General features: G+C 38.0%; 1 protein-coding gene across 1 annotated transcript in view; it reads left to right on the top strand.

Annotated features, from left to right (window-relative positions):
* The first annotated feature begins 948 nt into the window (after positions 1-948).
* The window catches only part of ST8SIA4 (ST8 alpha-N-acetyl-neuraminide alpha-2,8-sialyltransferase 4), a 94,763-nt gene continuing 77,232 nt past the window's right edge, over positions 949-18,479 (top strand). The window contains 5 exon segments of the mRNA XM_002918760.4: positions 949-1,115; positions 1,117-1,203; positions 1,205-1,395; positions 7,604-7,735; positions 17,470-17,727. Of these exon segments, the coding sequence (XP_002918806.2) occupies positions 996-1,115; positions 1,117-1,203; positions 1,205-1,395; positions 7,604-7,735; positions 17,470-17,727 (788 nt within the window). The 5' untranslated portion in view covers positions 949-995.

Raw genomic sequence — 18,479 nt, 5'->3', positions numbered from 1 at the left:
TTAATCACTGAGACTTTTGAGGAAGAACTTGCCCTTCCTTCTTTCCTTTCTTATCTTCCTACCTTTTTTTTCTTTCTTCCTGTGTCTTGTACTTGCATTTAAAAAGGATGTCCTTGGTGGCTGTTTTTTCTCAGAATTCTGTTTCTCCGCAGTGAAGTTTAAGGAGGATTGGAGTTTCCTTGACTCCTGCGTGAGGAGTTTCCAAATGGTAATGAAAAAGAGTCACATAAATATCCCCAAAGCGCCTGACACCTCTGTCATCACTTGTTTCCTGCTAGATCCTAAATCGGGGTGGTCATCTACCACCCACCCTGAGTGGGCGATCGACTAATTGGTTCATGTGTGTATTTGTACTTTCCAGATTGAGCTGTGCACTGAATACAAAACGTCCTCCTCCTTCTTCCCCCTCCCTGCCCCGATTCACTCTACTTGGGAGGGCGTGTGTATGCGCGTCGGCGTGTGTATGTCCGAGTGTGTATGTTTAGCAAAGGCGCTAGGAAGACGCTACCCCTTCTGCACCCCCCCTCCCGCACGCTCTATACGAAAACGAAGCATCTCTCCAGCAGGATGCGTCTCTAATCTGTCTCCAGCTGAGGTGTCCTCTCCACGCTGATAAGGACAGACTATCTCCGCGCTCGTCCAGAGAGCCGATGCTTTGGTTTCCCAGGAGGGCGACCTGACTTCCTTCTGGCGCGCTGCGTTCTCCCCGGGGTGTGCGAGTGCTGCTGCGTGCGCGCGCGCGAGTGTGTGTGTGTGTGTGTGTGTGTGTGTGTGTGTGTGTACACGACTGTGAGCTTGTAAGCTTCCTCTCCCAGCACTGTGCAGGCAGCGCCGGCGACGTTACTCTCCAAGCCGCCGACAGCAACGCAAGGCAACCGCAGCCTCCGCCCCCTCAGTCTGGTGATTGGCTGGTTTTGCTCATCATTTCCCTGCTAGGAAAAGGGAAGGGCCAGTGACGCCCCCGAACCCAGCTGCAGAAGCGGCCGCCACCTCCAATGCACAAGGTGTCTCATCTGAGAAGAAACCTGAGCCCCAGGGAGGCGGCGCGGAGCGACCCGGGCAGGGCTGGCGCGAACCGGGAGGGAGAGCGCTGGGCAGCGCTCAAGGACCAGCGGGAGCTCGGCCGCAGAGGACCCTTGCGACCTGCTCCTGAGAACCCGGCTCCACGCTCTCCTCGAATTTTACAGATTTCCCCCCGCGACTGTATCTCCCCAAAACGGAGCCTTTATATCAAGAGAAGGTGAGGGAGCTGGGGCAACCAGGACTTTCCCGGGCACCCAAGATGCGCTCCATTAGGAAGAGGTGGACGATCTGCACGATAAGTCTGCTCCTGATCTTTTATAAGACAAAAGAAATAGCAAGAACTGAGGAGCACCAGGAGACGCAACTCATCGGGTAAATGCAAAGCTTCATTTAAGGATATAACCAAACCAAACCAAACCAAAAAAGCCAAGCCATAAATGAAATGGGAATATAGACGGTAGAGTGAGGGTTGGGATAGTATGTGTGTTCGGATGAGCTTTTGTGTGTTTAGTCTCATGAATTAAATAACAAAGGCTGTTGTTGAGGTGTGTGTGCTTCTCCACGGCGTGTTCCCAGTATGAGTTCAACTTGCCCTGTGTGGTGGTAGTGACAGTTGTGCTGGCGCCGGGGCTCGCACGCCCAAGGAGAAGTCACTGCAGAAGTGTCAACAAAGAACGTGTGCCCTTGTCCTTTTAAGCCCTGGGCAGAACTCAGGAGAGAAGTCTTCATTCCCCGTGTGGTTGTCCCTTCTTTCTCTGCCCTATCACTCTAAGGAGATAGTAGAGAGAGCTGGCTTCCTGAAAGGCTGAAGTTAAAGCCCAGAAAGCAGGAAATGTGTCTCCTCTGTTTCTTTCCTCTTCTTTGGCGTTGGGTAGATCTGTGTATCATTTGAATTAGAAACTCCAATACAACCAAGGATTCTTCCCTGTTTGCTCTTCTGTGGGTAAAACGCATGGGCGTCATGGTTACAGTTTTAGAAACTGGGTCCTGTAGCTTCACACAGACTATATTTCTGCTATGTCTTCAGTTTGTCTAAATGAGTTCAGAAGCTTCCCCCACCCCAGTAAGTTCTCTAAATATCGCACTTCCTTCCTCCCTTCTCCTGGCCTCTGTTGCTTTGAAGTTTACCCAGGAGGTGGCTGCAACTTTGTGTTGCTTACATAGCTTGGAAGCGTTTTCTGAGGATGTGAACCTGGTTGTCAACTCTGTTCAAAGTCCTGTTTCGGAAATCCTCCCTTATCCGGAGGCGTCCGCTATCGGAAACTCCACGCTGGCAGATGCCAGCCTGGTTTTTATGTTCCCTGACATTTATTAAAACGAAGATAGAGCCCTTGCCAGTGTGTGTGTGTGTGTGTATGTAAGGACTGCTAAAACGTGCACGCTTGCACACACACACACACAAACTTCTGGCACTCCATTTAATATTCCTGCTCCTCCCTAAGTAATGAGTATTTAAGTGAGCAAGACAGAGGCTTATACTTACAGAAAGAATTTGCTGTTTTATAGAAAACTAAGATAGCAGAAGTACAGTCGCAAGGGACTGGAAGGGAATGAAAAAGCTAATAAAGAATGAGCTGGATGGTCGTTATGGATCGACAAATCTACAAATGGTCTATTCTGGAAAAGAAAAAAAAAAAGCTGAACTATATGAGGTCGTTTACACAGGGAGTGGGGAGGTTGAAAACGCAGCCTAGCTCAATTGTCAGCAAAGCAGGACTTTGGGTGGGGGCGTGGGCATCCACGGCAGACCTGTGCTTCGCAGGCAGACAAAGGGGTCTCCGGGAAGGTGATAAAGCGGCGCGTGGGGGAGAGGCGGAGGCTGGGCGTGGGGGTCGAGGCTCTTTGTTCCCTTCCGGGCCGGTGGGCTCCGAACACAAGCGCGAGCCCAGACAAAGCCGCCAAGCCTCGCCAGAACTCTGAGGGTTCGGGCCCTCGGCTCGCTGAGGAGCAGGAGTGGGCGGACCAGTGAGGCGGCAGGAGGCGTCCCGGCTGTCCTGCAGCCCTCTCCCGGCCTCCCTAAACCGCCGCCAGGAAGGGGGCGCGCACCCCGTGTCCCTCTCAGGAAAATGACCGACCTGGGATGCTCCACATTTCCCGGGCAACATTCGTCCTGTGGCCCTTTCCTGGACGCCGCGGGCCGCCGGGCACCGCGCCGGGCGCTGCGCCGACGAGGAGCCGGGCAGGTACGGGCGCCGCGGCTGGGCTAGCCCGGCTGGGTTCGCTCGCCCCCTCTTGGGGCTGAGCTGCGGTTGCTCCCCTGCTCCTCTGAGAGAGCGTGAGGCGGGCGCGTGAGTTAATGAAACAGGAAGCGAGGTACGCACGCACCGGCTATCTCCCCTCCTCCGCGAGAGCTGGCGGCGAAGGTGGAAGAATGAGGAGACAGGTTAGAGCCTTGTTTTCAGGAACCAGGTCCCCTCTTAAAAAAAAAAAAAAATCACTTCTACGGCTCAGTCGGCAACTGGGCTCCTCCTCCTTAATTAAAAGCCGCAATTACGGTGGTGCGGGGGAAAGGCTGAGAGCCGCCCGCGGCCGCGCTGCCCTGCCTCGGTGGGCTTGGCTGCCCGCACAATGCGGGCACGGCTCGACCCCCCTGAGCGCTCTTTCCGTTTTCCCTCAAGAGGAAACGTTCGGGGGAAAAGCTTGTGATACTAGTTCGTGATTTCGTTTCAACTTGCAAATAGTGCTTCTGAGGAGGAGTTGACTCATCAAACGACCTAATGATCTCTTTGACTCTGTTTCTACCCCAAGCCTTTCAGAGGGTCTAGTTTTGAGATGAGTAGAGTGGAGATTTGGCCCCAGGGCTCTGAGCTAATATTCAAAAGTGAGGTAACCGGCAGTCTCTGACCTTTGGGAGGCACTGCATGACTTGAAAGTGGGCAGTACATTCAGTTAAGGGCCTTCCACCCTCCTTGGACATTAGAACCCCCGCCCCCAAAACCCCCTCATATTTAATTTTCCTGCTACCATTTGCAATAGGCAGGCGGTTTCTTTGTTCCATCTCCCCGTCTCTTAACTGGAGGTCCCGTCTGGAGTCCGTGTAGCGTTGTTCTTATATAAAATATTGAACAGTCATTCCACTCAGAAGAAAAGAGAACACCAGCACAACTTTCCTGCCTACCATCCACATCCTCGTAGCTCCAGAGGAATACTAAAAGCATGGTGTTCATAAGGGATTATTTGAGAATGGGTCAAGCAATTATTGGAAATTTAACCTTTCATGCAAACGTATTAATTGCCTGGTATGACGACTAGTTAATAAAGTTTAACTCAAAAGGCATGGGGCTATAAAAGCGGTTTATTCTTGACTGATTTTTTTTTTCATAAAGGGAAAAGTGGCACTTGCCTCACAATTGGCCCACGATTTCACTGACCCTGTGTGCTCTTTCGGTATAATTGTGTTAACTTAAGGGTCCTACATATAAAAATATGTGGGTGTGCTCGTTTAATAAGATAATGTATTTGAAAGTGTGGCATGAACTTCAATATCACATGAGTATTTGTTTTGATTGTGACTCCATAAAATTTGTCACATACTGTGCTCCTGGTTGACTACAAATGAGACTAACTTTCTTATCATCTAAGAGATTTCCTTTTTAATTTAACTGTGTACTTTTTCTCACTAAATAATTGTCCATATTCTGAAACTTATGATAATATTGACAGTGGAGATAAGCATTCACAGAATATTGCCATTGTCAGCAAAGTTCGTTGCAGTTGGTGCTAGGGTAGAACACAATCTTATAAATCAGGAAACCCATGATCTGGACTATGTATGTTTCGTTTGGAATTCTACTAAAAACTGTGAGCAGTAGGTTAAGGTAGAACGTCTTGGTACATCTCATCTTTATTTTTAGTTGTTTGACACTAGAGAATGAAAACACAAAATTGCCTGCTGTTGGTATTCAGGCTTAGTTTGATGCAAGTTCTTTTCTTTTGAATGACTTTTATAATTTTATATTAAGGAGGAAATTTAACCTAGTCCATGGGGAACACATTCATTCCAAAGCCAAGTTATGAACAGTTTTCAGTGAGGTTGAACACAGGACTTTTGGGACCTAATCTCAAGAAACAAAAGTAATTATATTTGTTATGTACTGAAAAATTAATAGAATAAGTTGTACTGATGCCTGGAAACTCATATTTCAAAAAGAAAAATATTTGTAAAAACTAGTAACATAACTAATGATTAGTTTCTGTCACTACTATCATTGTAAGTAGGTGTTCTTAGCTCAACATCAGCAGGAATATTTTATAAAATATATTGCTTTATGCTGCATTATTTCCCTGATGTGTTTTGTGATTTTCTCTTTAGCAATATATGTTGGATCTTCCTGTATATAGCCCAATGCAAGAAATGCTTTCAGTGCAGCTGTTTAGTAATTGTGTTTGATCTGGAATGAAAAACTAGTAGTGGGTGGCAACATCCTTCATGCCTTGCATTGAAGGAAAAGCCTTTCTAAGACAGAATACTACCAAGGTCACAAACGGAAACATCCCTTGGGACCCATTTAACTTTATACAAAGAAATTTGCTCCAGAGACTCAGATTGCACTAAGCCTAGCCTTCTTAGATAGGAATTCCATCTACTTCAAGAAGTGGGACTTGCTATTTTCATTCAAAGTTCTTTCCAGGAATGAAACCGAATTTTGGTTTATCATCAGTTGAATGAAAACAGTTCAAAGAGCAGAGTAATGTGGTAGTATTTCATTAATATTAAACTGATTTAAACTTTTAAAGCATTTTTCTTAAGCTTTGGAGGTTCTGAAAAGCCTCCGTACAACTAAGTACATCACAGCAATTATTTTGCCATGCAAAGTGTACCTTTAGCTATATGTCAGTGAGACAGTCTTCCACAGATACTTAAAAATGCCAACCCATGTATATTTTTACTTCTCCTATGAAAGTTTATTGGTGGCAAAAATAATTGTTATAATTATGCCAATCTGTGGTTAGAAAAAGATATTAGCAATCCAATTAACAAGATGAATATAGGAAAAAAATTCCTACCCTTAGAAATGGTGAGAGTTTGTATCCCTATTCTTGAAGGCATATCTCCAAAAGCGTGAAAGTTAGCTTCTGTATATATCCATGTTCTTATTCATATATAGTTATTATCATTAAACATGTAATATAAAAATTGACTTCTGGGCTACTGAGTAGTAAATTGCACCCTATGTTTCCTAGCATCCTAAATGACCTCTGTAAAATCATCATTATTGGCCATGCATAGGCATGCAAGTGTATCATTTTCATCAGTAGGATAGTTTAAAATATTGATTTTTATAGAGTTCTAAATTTCACAGGGAGTAGCTGTATATGATGCTTTGAGTTGCTTCAAATTGGAACTACATGTTTAAAAAAGAATGCAAACCAAAATACCAAACTATAAGGCTCTAATTACAGAATTCATCTAACAGCTGTTACAGAGGCAATGTTTCCACTGATAGTAGGAGAGGATTGCCTACAGAATAACCACAGTTTTAGACTTTGTGACTGAGCAAATAGTCATATTACTTTTTAACTCTATTTTTGAGATTTTAAAAAAGTAAGAGGTAACACATAAAGAAATAAATGCAGATACTGAAAGGGCTATACTATAAACAGGTAGCATTTTGTTTCTCTGAGTCTGGGTTTACAGCTATAAGGTACTAAGAAAAGAGTCTATAGAACAATAAACTGGTTCCGCTATAACTGTCCTAATGATACAAATGCTGTCATAGGTATCTCTCACTGTCATCACTATGACCAGAACCACCATGCCACCTATACATTTGCCTGACAATATTGATTGAAAGGAGTAGCATAGTTGACTTTGTGTGTGTGATGTAATAGAAAATACCATTAAAATTGGCTACTGAATGAGTTTTCTTTCTCCTCATTACAGTCCCTGTCTCCCCACCACCACCATCAGGAAAGTGTCTCATTGTTGGGATGATTCTAGACTCAATGTAATTTTAGAAATTAGCACTTCAATAGTACTTTATAAATTACTTCACATGCAGACTCCCCCTGAATTCTCACAAAGTCATTGCATGGTAGATAATGTTACTGCAATTTTCATGATAAGGCAAGGCCACTGTAGCCTAGAAAGAGAGTATTATACAAGGACATATAGGTTAGCAAGTGAAAGAATCACCAGTATGCCCAGATCACCAGATATTCCAAAGTCTTCTTACTCCAAAACAAAATCTCTTTCTGTTGTAAAAATAAAATTACAATCTTGGGAGTCACAATTATACAGATGCAGGAGAAGTGGCCAAACTTCCTGTCCCTATTGTCTAAACACAACAGGGAGGGAGGATAGAGTTTGAAGACTTTTATTTTTCTTTAAACACCACAAAGGCCTTTTCTTCATATGAAAAGTTTTTATTTCAAAGAGAATAAGTGTAAAGATTATCTTGATAAAATCATATTCTCTTATTTCTTGTAATTCCTTTCAGCAATCTCATACCTCCTCTACCATGTAGAACAAGTTGAGTCAACAAATTGTCACCAGTAATCCAAATCAAATTATGTATTAGGCTACTTAGATAAAATCCTTCTTACTTTCACAGAGCTGGCATTTTTTGTTTTGTTTCAGAGATGGTGAACTGTGTTTGAGTCGATCCCTTGTCAATAGTTCTGATAAAATCATTCGAAAGGCTGGCTCTTCAATCTTCCAGCACTCTGTAGAAGGTTGGAAAATCAATTCCTCTTTGGTCCTGGAAATAAGGTGAGTTTCTTTAATAAACCGTAATAAATTTCACATCATGTTCTCAAATACATGGGCTTGGCAAACTTATATTGAATGCTTGATTTATAGTTTAAGTATGAATACTTTAATAAAAGACTGAACCAGCTCTGCTTAATGTTGATCAATGAAGATAGGAAACCATAAAACAGAAATCATTATGCAGTCAGAAGTTTAAGGATGAATATGTGAGTTTTGAATATACTGTCTTTATTCTAATGGAATAAAATCTTCAACAGAATACTAACATTTAATAGACTTTTATTCTATTACTCAGGATGGACATATATTTTGAAAATTATCTTTAACTTCTTTATTAAGTCTTCATACCTATCTTGGTTCTTTTCACATTGGATGAAAATAGAGCCTATTCAACTCCTATTTTGCTATTATAAATAAATTTGATTTACCCTATAAATGGATATTTCTATGTGAGTTCCTGTAATAAAAGTCTCGATAATTATATCCTAAATTGGCAAAAGTCAGAAAATAAGTTTTCTAGAGCACTGGTTCATTCTTTGTAAGATTTTGGCATTTTTGCCTGAAACAAGCTCTTGAAATCAAACTCAATGCCTGCATATATCTATTTTATCTTATTTTGTTCTATTATAATCTTACAACTAATAAGAAGGTTAGGGCCAGACCTTCCTGAGCATGGAGGGTGCAAATGCATCATGTTTCCCTACAACTACATTGCTATATTGGTTGGTATGTTTAAATCAGAACATTTTAGTAAATTAAACTCTTTAAAAATTTCAAAGAACTATCCTTTACATAATAAAATCATTGCAATTTCATGTTGTCAAAATGCTAATTATTCAATGAACGAACATTATTGCACAGATTTTGTAAGTGGTTACGAGGATAAGTCATTGATCTGGTGTCTGGGTTTCTATCAACTCACTTCTTGGTTCATACTGACATGTAGTGTAGATCATGAGCAACTTGAAGGAAGAGTCGGCTAACCCTCATCTTTAGAGTATGCATAGCAAATCATAAAATGTGGCAAATATACTCACCACATGCTGAAATACACTTGAAAGATTTTCTGGAAATTTTTTAAAAAGATGGGTCCCAGGGAAATACAGGAATCATTCGTTTTGAAGCTTTGGAAGTGACTGGAACAGGAAATAGGAATCAGGCCATGGCAATATCAAATGGTATGTGCTTGGTTGCTTTTAGTTATGGGAAATTTTATGTATTTGTAGGCAGAGTACAAGAATGAGGAAATGAGTAGGGTCTGATGACAGAGCTTATAAATTGGTGTGTTCTGGGTAGAATATGGTCAGCAAGTCAGATTTATTTCAACTGGGTAAATAAAAACCCTTAAAACCAATATTAAAATTAGGAGATTCCTTATAAAAGTACAGATTTTCATACTCTTGAGAAAATGAAAAATTTGACAACTCTGGACCTGTGTGCCCCCTGAGAACTAGTTGGCGGAGGCCAGTTGGAGCCATGATCTCTTCAGCTTCACGTTTTTCCACCTGGGGTTCCCTTCTTTCTTGACACATATTATCTTCCTCACTATCTCACTTCCCTATATACACATTTGAAATTAGAAACCCTAAAAGAGATAATTATGAAGGAAAAGCTACAGAAAATGGGAGTGCATGAGGCCATAAATACAGGTGTGGTTTAGTTTAGAAAGAACAAGGATTCATATTTCTTGGAGGTAGATTGGAAAGAGAGAAATATGGGTGATTTAAAAAGGAAATACTTGCTCTATAAGGATGTCTCAAAAGGAACTTTCAGACTGAAAGATTTGGCAAGAAGGAAGCCAATTAGGTAAGGCTATACAGATCAGGTAAAGGAAAGTAATGGAAGAAAGTAAAGTAAAATAAGAAATTGTAATAGTTTAATTAATATATCTAAATATTATATCAGATAAGGTAAAGTCTAATAAGTAAATTTAAAAAGTATTTAACAATAGTTTAATTAATATATATGGCCATGCCTTCCCAGTATCTATACAAAAATGAGGCTACAGAGGTACATTTTGCTATTTTTAAGATATTTAAGCTAAGGGTATTAAACATAAATTGAGCCAACCAAATCATTATTGCAATTTTACAAATTAATGAAGATTGCATTCGTATCTGTGAAGGTGATCTGTTTTAAATTATAACAGCTTATAATGTGTATGAAATGTTAGTACTCTTTTCGTATGATTCTCCCTAACAGATGAACAAGTAAACAATAAAACATTGAGCAAATATTGAATAATAGATACAAAGTTGTCACTTCCTTACAAGGAGATTATAATTTGTAAAACCACTATTGTACAAAATGAAAACAGTTCATAAAAATTATAATTGCCTATAGCATTAGTGTCTTGTGAGTATTAATCAGCTTGACACCTGTAATAAAAAATTTAGAATATGAAAATGTCTGATTGTTAGCTTAGCTCTTGTTTTTCTTAAGTCATACTGGAAACTAACCATAAACTAATTTGGATTATTATCTTTCTTTATTTCTTCCCCACATCTATAACATTTATGAAGAACCACATTACTTGGTCTCTGTGAGTGGGTTTGGGCATATTTTACAAGTGTTTTTAAAATTCTACTTTGAAGTTCTGATTAAGATATTACAACTAATCATTTTTTGATCTTACATGATTAAACCATGCTTACAAATCTTTCTCATTTTAAAAATCTCATTAAACTTATAATGCTCTTGTGACATTTCTAATAAATTATTTATCTATTTGCACTAACATGTGAAGCAGTCACTGATAATAAGTTGTTTTTCCCTATATTTGTAGAAATGATTTTTTTCTTATTAATTTTTTCAGCCCTATATATACTCTGCTACTTTCATAAACACATCAAGAATTGATTCATATGTGTTCATCAAACAACCATACCTCTGGGGAGTTTTTTGAGAGAGATGGTTCCACCTTCACTGTGCTTTGAAAATTCATCAAGATTTAGAAGAGTTTATCCACTCCACAGCTAACTTCACAATTAAAATAATTACCTTGGTTAGGGACTTGATTTTATTGGTAGTAGTTTGTTCTTTGTTATTGTAGACTAAGAAATTACATATTTAAGACGCATCAGATGTTTGTGAGTAAATCTATAAACATTTACCCAGAGGGTATTTGGTCATGTTCAACACTTGTGACTTGACCCTTTTTTCCCCATCTTCGGGTTGTTTCTTTTCTTTTACCCCCTCATTCTTCATATGTTGAATAGAAACCTAAAGAATTACAATACCAGATGTGGATGCATAGAGATGTGTGAGCTCAGCTACTCATCAAGACACATCATAACTAGAATATTTCAAGTCAGCATCATCACATGTCAAGGTTTTTAAACAGATCAAACTTGCAGGTTAACTAAACATAACTGCAAATTTATATATGCTTACCTACCAAAAAGAACTTGCTGTTGTATGCACTGATTTACTTAATTAAGAGAAAGGTCCACATACAGTTCCCTACTTACTTTGTTCAGTAAGTAGCCAGAGGAGCACATCTTGGGTCACATAGCTGGTTAGTGGCAGAGTGAAGCTTCAAAGCTAGGCCTATCTAACTAGAACCAAAGTTCTTATTATGAAACAAATTTCTTGGAGGACTCTATTTTAATACTAAAACTGCAGCCTAATGGAGTACACACAGTGGAGAGGTTTTTTGCTCCAAAATAATCAAATATATTATTCATCCAATATTACTAAATGCTGGGTCAAATAATCAAATGGCCATCTGAAGTGTAAATTAAACTAAAAGATGCTTTTCTTCAAGCATTTTGAGACCATTTTGCCTTTTCATTTGGCTGTGTAGGATTTTTCTTTGATACTAGAATATCTCTCTATAACAGCTGGGACCCTAAGCTCAGAAGCCCTAACAAGCTACAGGTTATGTTCTTTCAGTGCTTTGAAGAATGTTGCCTTGTGAAAATAATCGTTGAGACAAAAGATTGTGTGTTCTCTCTGCTTTTTTGGAGGCATAATGAAACACTCGGCACTTCTTAAACCTTTTTAAATTTCATTTTAGTAAACCACATTAGTAACAATTGCATTGATTCCGTGATTTTTGTCTAAAGCCCAAAGTTTGCAAAAACTGATTCCTAATATATGTATCATAACCTAATTTGCTTCTCAACTTGTGTTGCATTCCAGCTGTAAGATTTGTCTTAACAATGCTCACTGATGGAGTCAACAGTGTCATTTAGATTAAATTTTAGTTGCCACAGCACGTATGCTTGTTGTTGACAAGAAACCTACAGAGAAGAAAGAGTGGCACCTGTTGATAGGTTAGCTATAGTTAACATTTCACAAGTGAAAACAATGTTTAGTAAATTAATTCTCTGGAACTCTGCAGCTGCTATTTCAAGTGATGTGTGATGTTGAAAGGGAAGTTCTAGTTGAAAATTCAGTTGAAAAGTTTCTGTATAGAATCTATTCCTGTCGGTTGAACAGTCTCAACCAGCCTTTCAGTTTAAACCAGCATTGCCTAACAAAAAATAGTCTTTATGACTAAGATTTTTAGTCTTCCTGAAAGTGAAACATATTTTCAGATTTTTTCAGTTATCTTTAACATTAAAACAGTTGCTGGATTTAGGTTTTTGCATATTAATAGGGTTTCAAAAGTTACATGATGCCCACAAAATGACAGTTAAAGACCTATAAGGGTTCTTTTTTGTTGTTGTTGCTCTTTTCAGTCACACACGGAAAACATAACCCCTTGCTTTAAATATCTGGTAATGACCACGTATCAGGAAAGCTAGTATTGAGACAGCCTGCATATTAGACTTTAGCTTTTGTTGATTCATGTTTCTTTGGAACCCAGAAGTTAAACTGAATTTCCGTCTCTCATTCTGAAATGATTTTGTTTAATCTGCTCTCTTCATTTATGTCAATTATCTGAGCAAAAGCATATATGTTCTTCTTGGTGATACTGAAAATATTGTTCAGTTCACTGTAAAAGTTTTTCATGCTTCCAATGACATTTAGTTAATTATATTTAAGGGCTAGTTTTCTTTTTTTCATATATTTACTGTATGAATAACAACTAGACTTAGCAAATCCACAGAACTTTTTATAGTCCGTTACATACTCCAAAATCTAAAAAATGCCTAGCGGTACCTGGGTGGCTCAGTTGGTTAAGTGTCTGCCTTGGGCTCAGGTCATGATCCCAGGGTCCCTAGGATCTAGCCCAAGTTGGGCTCTGTGCTCACCAAGAAGTCTGCTTGTCCCTCTCCCTCTTCCCCTACCCTCCATGCTTGTGTGTATGCTTTCTCTCTCTCTCTCTCAAATTAGTAACTAAAAATCTGAAAACAGGGGCGCCTGGGTGGCTCAGTCATTAAGCACCTGCCTTTGGCTCAGGGCATGATCCCAGGGTCCTGGGATCAAGCCCTGCATTGGGCTCCCAGCAGAGCTTCTTCCTCTCCCACTCCCCCTGCTCATGTTGCCTCTCTCGCTGGCTGTCTCTCTGTCAAATAAATAAATAAAATCTTCAAAAAATAAATAAAAATAAAAATCTTAAAAACATAAAAAATAAGATAAAAAATGCCTACAGGTTGCTAGGGAGAAAAAAACAAAAAAACCCTAACCTTTCCTTATTGTTTCCAAAAAACAAAAAACAAAAAACAAAAAAAACTAAGCATTGAAGCCACAATATTGCTCACTCATAGTAATTATTTTCAGTTTTTCTTGAATTCTACACCAGGAATCTTAGCTCAAATAACTTTCCATGCATAGCTGTAAGCCCTAAGATGGAAACTAATAGTTCAATATAAGAAAAAGAACATACTGGAGACATTCAAGGTTTCCTTTCACCCTTCTGTCAGTTTAAAAATGCAAATACTGCTCTAATGGAATAAACAATTGTTGAGCCTATAAAATAATATTGGAAGAACACATTGTATTATCTGCATTTAATAATTATGTTGTTTATCTCAAGAGTTAGGCAATGTGGTATCTTTTAAAATTTCACTGAACTTTTTTTTTTTTTAAGATTTTATTTAGTTATTGGCGGGGGGAGCATGAGCCCAGGGAGGGGCAGAGGAAGAGGGAGAAGCAGGCTCCCCACTGGGTAGGGAGCCCTATACAAGGCTCAATTCCAGGACCCTGGTATCATGACCTGAGCCGAAGGCAGAAGATTAACCAACTGAGCTACCCAGGTGCCCTTAAAATTTCGCTGAACTCTTACTGTTCACTTTTTTTTTCATCAATTTTCCCTAAGAGTGAACAAATTTAAGATGTTCTGTTATACTCAGGAATGTAAAACACCTATGTTTAAAATACTTTGCTGCTAAATTTCTATAACACAGCAAAGGTGCTGTTATTGGAAAGTCCCTTGTATTATCAGTTGACAAGCTTATAAGTGTTAACTTGTTTCATGAATAAAGGGATTTTCCCTTTTGGTTTTCCAAGTTAAAGAGTCTTCTTTCAAATATGGATCTCTGGTCTATTCACTTCACACTTGCAAACATTTCACTGCTTATGAGTTACATCTTCAAGTATCTATAACACCAACCTTTAAACTATGTTCAAAGGAAAATGATAATACCAGTTAGTTTGGCGATTTGACCACATCCGTGCAGTTTTTATTTTAGAGCCAGCCTTGTCATTTCCACAGGAAATGAGATTTTTTTTGAAATACAGGTGTCAGGCATTACTGAATTTTTCCCCCAAACAAACAAATGGTAGTTAATAAGTATGTACAAAAGTTACTATGGATTGCTGTTCTTGGTGCTAGTTAACTTTTGTGAAGAATTATATGTGCTTAACATAAGGAAAGACTTCTCAGTTTTCTGCAGTTCATACACTCGAAAGTTGCTGATTTCCCTGGGAATTGTCTTCATATATAATCTGTACTTTGTTAAGATGAACTGTTATGGTGCCTGATACCATTACTATTAATTTCTAAATTTCATTTGTAGGGCCTTTATACAAGTTTTCCTATATAAATTCTACTTATGAACCTGATATTCTGATTGAAGAAAAAAATTCAAAAAGTATTTTCTTTTCCAGAGAGTTAACGGACATCTGTATCCCTTGTGTATCACACTTGGCCAAAGTTTTCAGTCAACTGGTTTTCTAATAAGACTACACATTAAACTGGGGCCTGTTTAAAGCAATCCAAAATAAAACGAAAAGAAAGATTTGAGTTATTTTCCATCCCTTCTTGCTAGTCATGCTTCTGGCTTGTAAGTGTGATTGGGAGAATTGCCCTTTTGGTGGAGTAATGGGAGTAGGTCATATTGTGCTGAGTAATAAAATTTATGAATGTGATAGAGCTTAACCAGTAAGAGCAGTAAAGGAAAACATGCCTGTCATATCTTAAATGTTATAATAATGGTGTTGTTTTTAGCACTTTGAAAATACAAGCTTACAATAGGAGCACTTCAGTAAATAATATCCAATCTTCAGGCTAGAGAGAGCTTTCTCAGATTGCTTCTAGCATAAGTTTGGTAGCTTGAGGATGAGGTGATCTCAGATTTCTGTAGGCAGGCTCATAGTTTTTTTGGCTATATAATTCCCTCAAAAACTTAGTAGGCTCCTGGGCCATTTCCTTGTACTTGATTACTGATACAAATAACTTCACCCAAAGATTTCTTCTGAACAGTTCCTCAGCCTCTGACCCGCCTCCATTCTAGCCTAACCCTCCTTTCCCTTGATTTCCCTCCTAACTCATTTGAATCTATAAACTTAGGTGGGAAGACAATGACTCTTGCTCCTGGGATGGCTCTGATCTATAGTTGTATCTCTTGCTAACCGGGGTATTAGAAACATTTTGGAGGTCCCAATTACCAGACTTTCACACAGTTTATATACAGGTCACTACCAGAGATATTCCTTTTCCTTCTGAGCTTGCAACTTGGCTATTTCATGCCTAACTTTGCTTCTTTTAGCGCCTTGCCAGAAGGAGCAACTAACCTAAAACAACATACAAACATTTTTTAACCATTTTTCCAAGAGCCACAGGCTTATGAGGTATAGGATTTGACTTCCAAATTATTGTAGACAATCATTTTATCAGGTGTTTTGCTATATTATGCCTAGGTTGCTAGCTTTCCAGCCAGCTATATCTTTTTTTTTCATTTTCTGTCATCTAACTTAGCATTTACATATTTGTTTATACAACATCTCACATCTGTTATCAGTTTCTTTATTATGTATGAGATAGGCTAAGTTTCCATAAAAAAAAGAGTGGTATCTTAAAATAATACAGTGGATCAAACAAGTGGGAAGTTTATTTCTCTCTTGTATAGCCATGCACATGATCCACTCACAAGCCATGTAAGAAAACTAACTCACATGACCAAACCCAGCTGCACTTGGGCTTGTAAACTTGGAAATTTGCAGCTGAGGATTTATGTGCCTGAGTAAAACTTACAAGATTGAAATACTAAAAGGAAGACAGGAAGAACACTAAGGAACAATTAGCCATCTCTACTGGGCCTAGTGTGGTGTTCTATCCATCCATTTTTTCCTCTAACATACCCATTTTTCTTCCTGGATTCTTGAGCTTCAAAGGAAACTTCATATAGTATAGTTTTAACTCTTCTTCAAATAATTGTAATATACACATGATTTGGATTAATGTATATGAATTTATTGAGAAGTTTAATCCTTTTAATAGAGTTAAGTAAGATATAATTCCAAACCATTTTAGCATATTTCTATTTACCTTAACTAGACAACATTAAACAAAATGGCTATAGAGAAATAATTAAAGCTAGCAGAATATCTAGTTGTGCAGTCAAGTCATAGTATTTTCATTTTATTTAATAAACTAGTTTTTCTTATTTTTTTCTTCAAGTTTTTATTTAAATTCTAGTTACTTAACATATAGTGTAATATTGGTTTCAGGAGTAGAATTTAGTGATTCATCACTTACATATAACACCCAGTGCTCACCATACGCACCTTCCTTAATACCCATCATCCACTTTGCCCATCTCCCTGCCCACCTTCCCTCCAGAACCCTCAGTTTGTTCTCTATAGTTAAGAATCTCTTGTGGGCTTGCCTCTCTCTCTGTTTTTTTTTTTTTTTCCCGTCCCCTGTATTCATCTGTTTTGTTTCTTAAATTCCATATATGAGTGAAATCATACAGTATATGTCTTTCTCTGACTGATTTTGCTTAGCATAATATACTCTAATTTCATCTGCATTGTTGCAAATGGCAAGATTTCATTCTTTTTGATGGCTCAGTATCTATCTATCTATATCAGATCTTTTTTATCCATTTTTTATCCATTCCTCAGTTGATGGACATTTAGGCTCTTTCCATTATTTGTCTATTGCTGACAGTGCTGCTATAAACATTGGGGTGTATGTGCCCCTTTGAATCAGTATTTTTGTATCCTTTGGGTAAATACCTAGTAGTGCAGTTGCTGGGTTGTAGGACAGTTCTATTTTTAACTTTTTGAGGAACCTCCATACTGTTTTCCACAGTGGCTGCACCAGAATAAACTAAGTTGTCCATATCTTTTTTTACTCTGTAAATAGATATATATATATATATATACATATATATATTATATTTATTTATCAAATCATTGAGAAACTATATGCAAATGAATTTTTAAAAACAAATTCAGTATCAATAGAATCTACTTAATTGGTTGGCTTAATTACCACCTAACAATTTAAGATTAGTAATGTACCAATTTACATTTTATCGTATGTTACTTTGTACATGATATCACCAGTTCTTGGATATGTTGTCATTAATGAAAAACTTTCTTGTATTTCAATATAGGAAGAACATTCTTCGTTTCCTAGATGCGGAAAGAGATGTCTCAGTGGTCAAGAGCAGTTTTAAGCCTGGTGATGTCATACACTATGTGCTAGACAGACGCCGGACACTAAATATTTCTCAGGATCTTCACAGTCTCCTACCTGAAGTTTCACCAATGAAAAATCGCAGATTTAAGACCTGTGCAGTTGTTGGAAATTCTGGCATTCTGCTAGATAGCGAATGTGGAAAGGAGATTGACAGTCACAATTTTGTAATAAGGTGAGCTTTCTTCTGTTCCTACAGATTGTAATTTCTTTGAAGATGTTTTACTGATGTATAGAAGACTGACAGAAATGTATAAGTCTGATATTACTATTAAGGATTATTGAAAGCTCAAATACGTTTTATGATATGTTTTTCTGTGTAGTATCCAAATTTACATTTACCCTGGGATATAAAATTAAAATTACTGTATCATTTAAAGGAAAGGTGATCTTATTGTAGCAGTAAGCTTCACACCAGCTTTTTTTTTTTCCAAATGACAATTCTATCAGATTTAATACACAGGAAAATGACTTTTATTAATGGTTTTTCTTTATGTCCATTAATTTAATTTTAATTAATTCATTCACTAATATAAATAATTAATATTTAATTATTAGTTAATTAATAGTTAATTTTTACATTAGTGAATGCAGTAATTCATTTAATCCACTTAATTGATTATATTTGTAACCCTTTTTATATACAATAAATTTTATTAATTTATTCATAAAGATTATGAACTTTTCTATGTAATGATGTAATAGATGTAAGTAATTTTACCCTTTTAATGGCAATTATTTAGCAGATTCTAAGAATATAACAGGTTTATAAAGCAAGTTTTTATCAAGTATATAAACAAGTTTACATTTGCTATCTTGCACCAAATTGCCTGCATTATTCTTAATATGTGGTATGTGTGTATGTTAGTGTATTTTAGTTTTTGAGTTTTCTCACATAATTAAACATACCTGTTTTTCACTGATGGT

The sequence above is a fragment of the Ailuropoda melanoleuca genome, chromosome 3 (genome assembly GCF_002007445.2).
Source record: "Ailuropoda melanoleuca isolate Jingjing chromosome 3, ASM200744v2, whole genome shotgun sequence".
Lineage (NCBI taxonomy): Eukaryota > Metazoa > Chordata > Mammalia > Carnivora > Ursidae > Ailuropoda > Ailuropoda melanoleuca.
The sequence above is the reverse complement of the archived record's forward strand: the minus strand, read 5'-3'. Positions and strand labels throughout refer to the sequence as shown.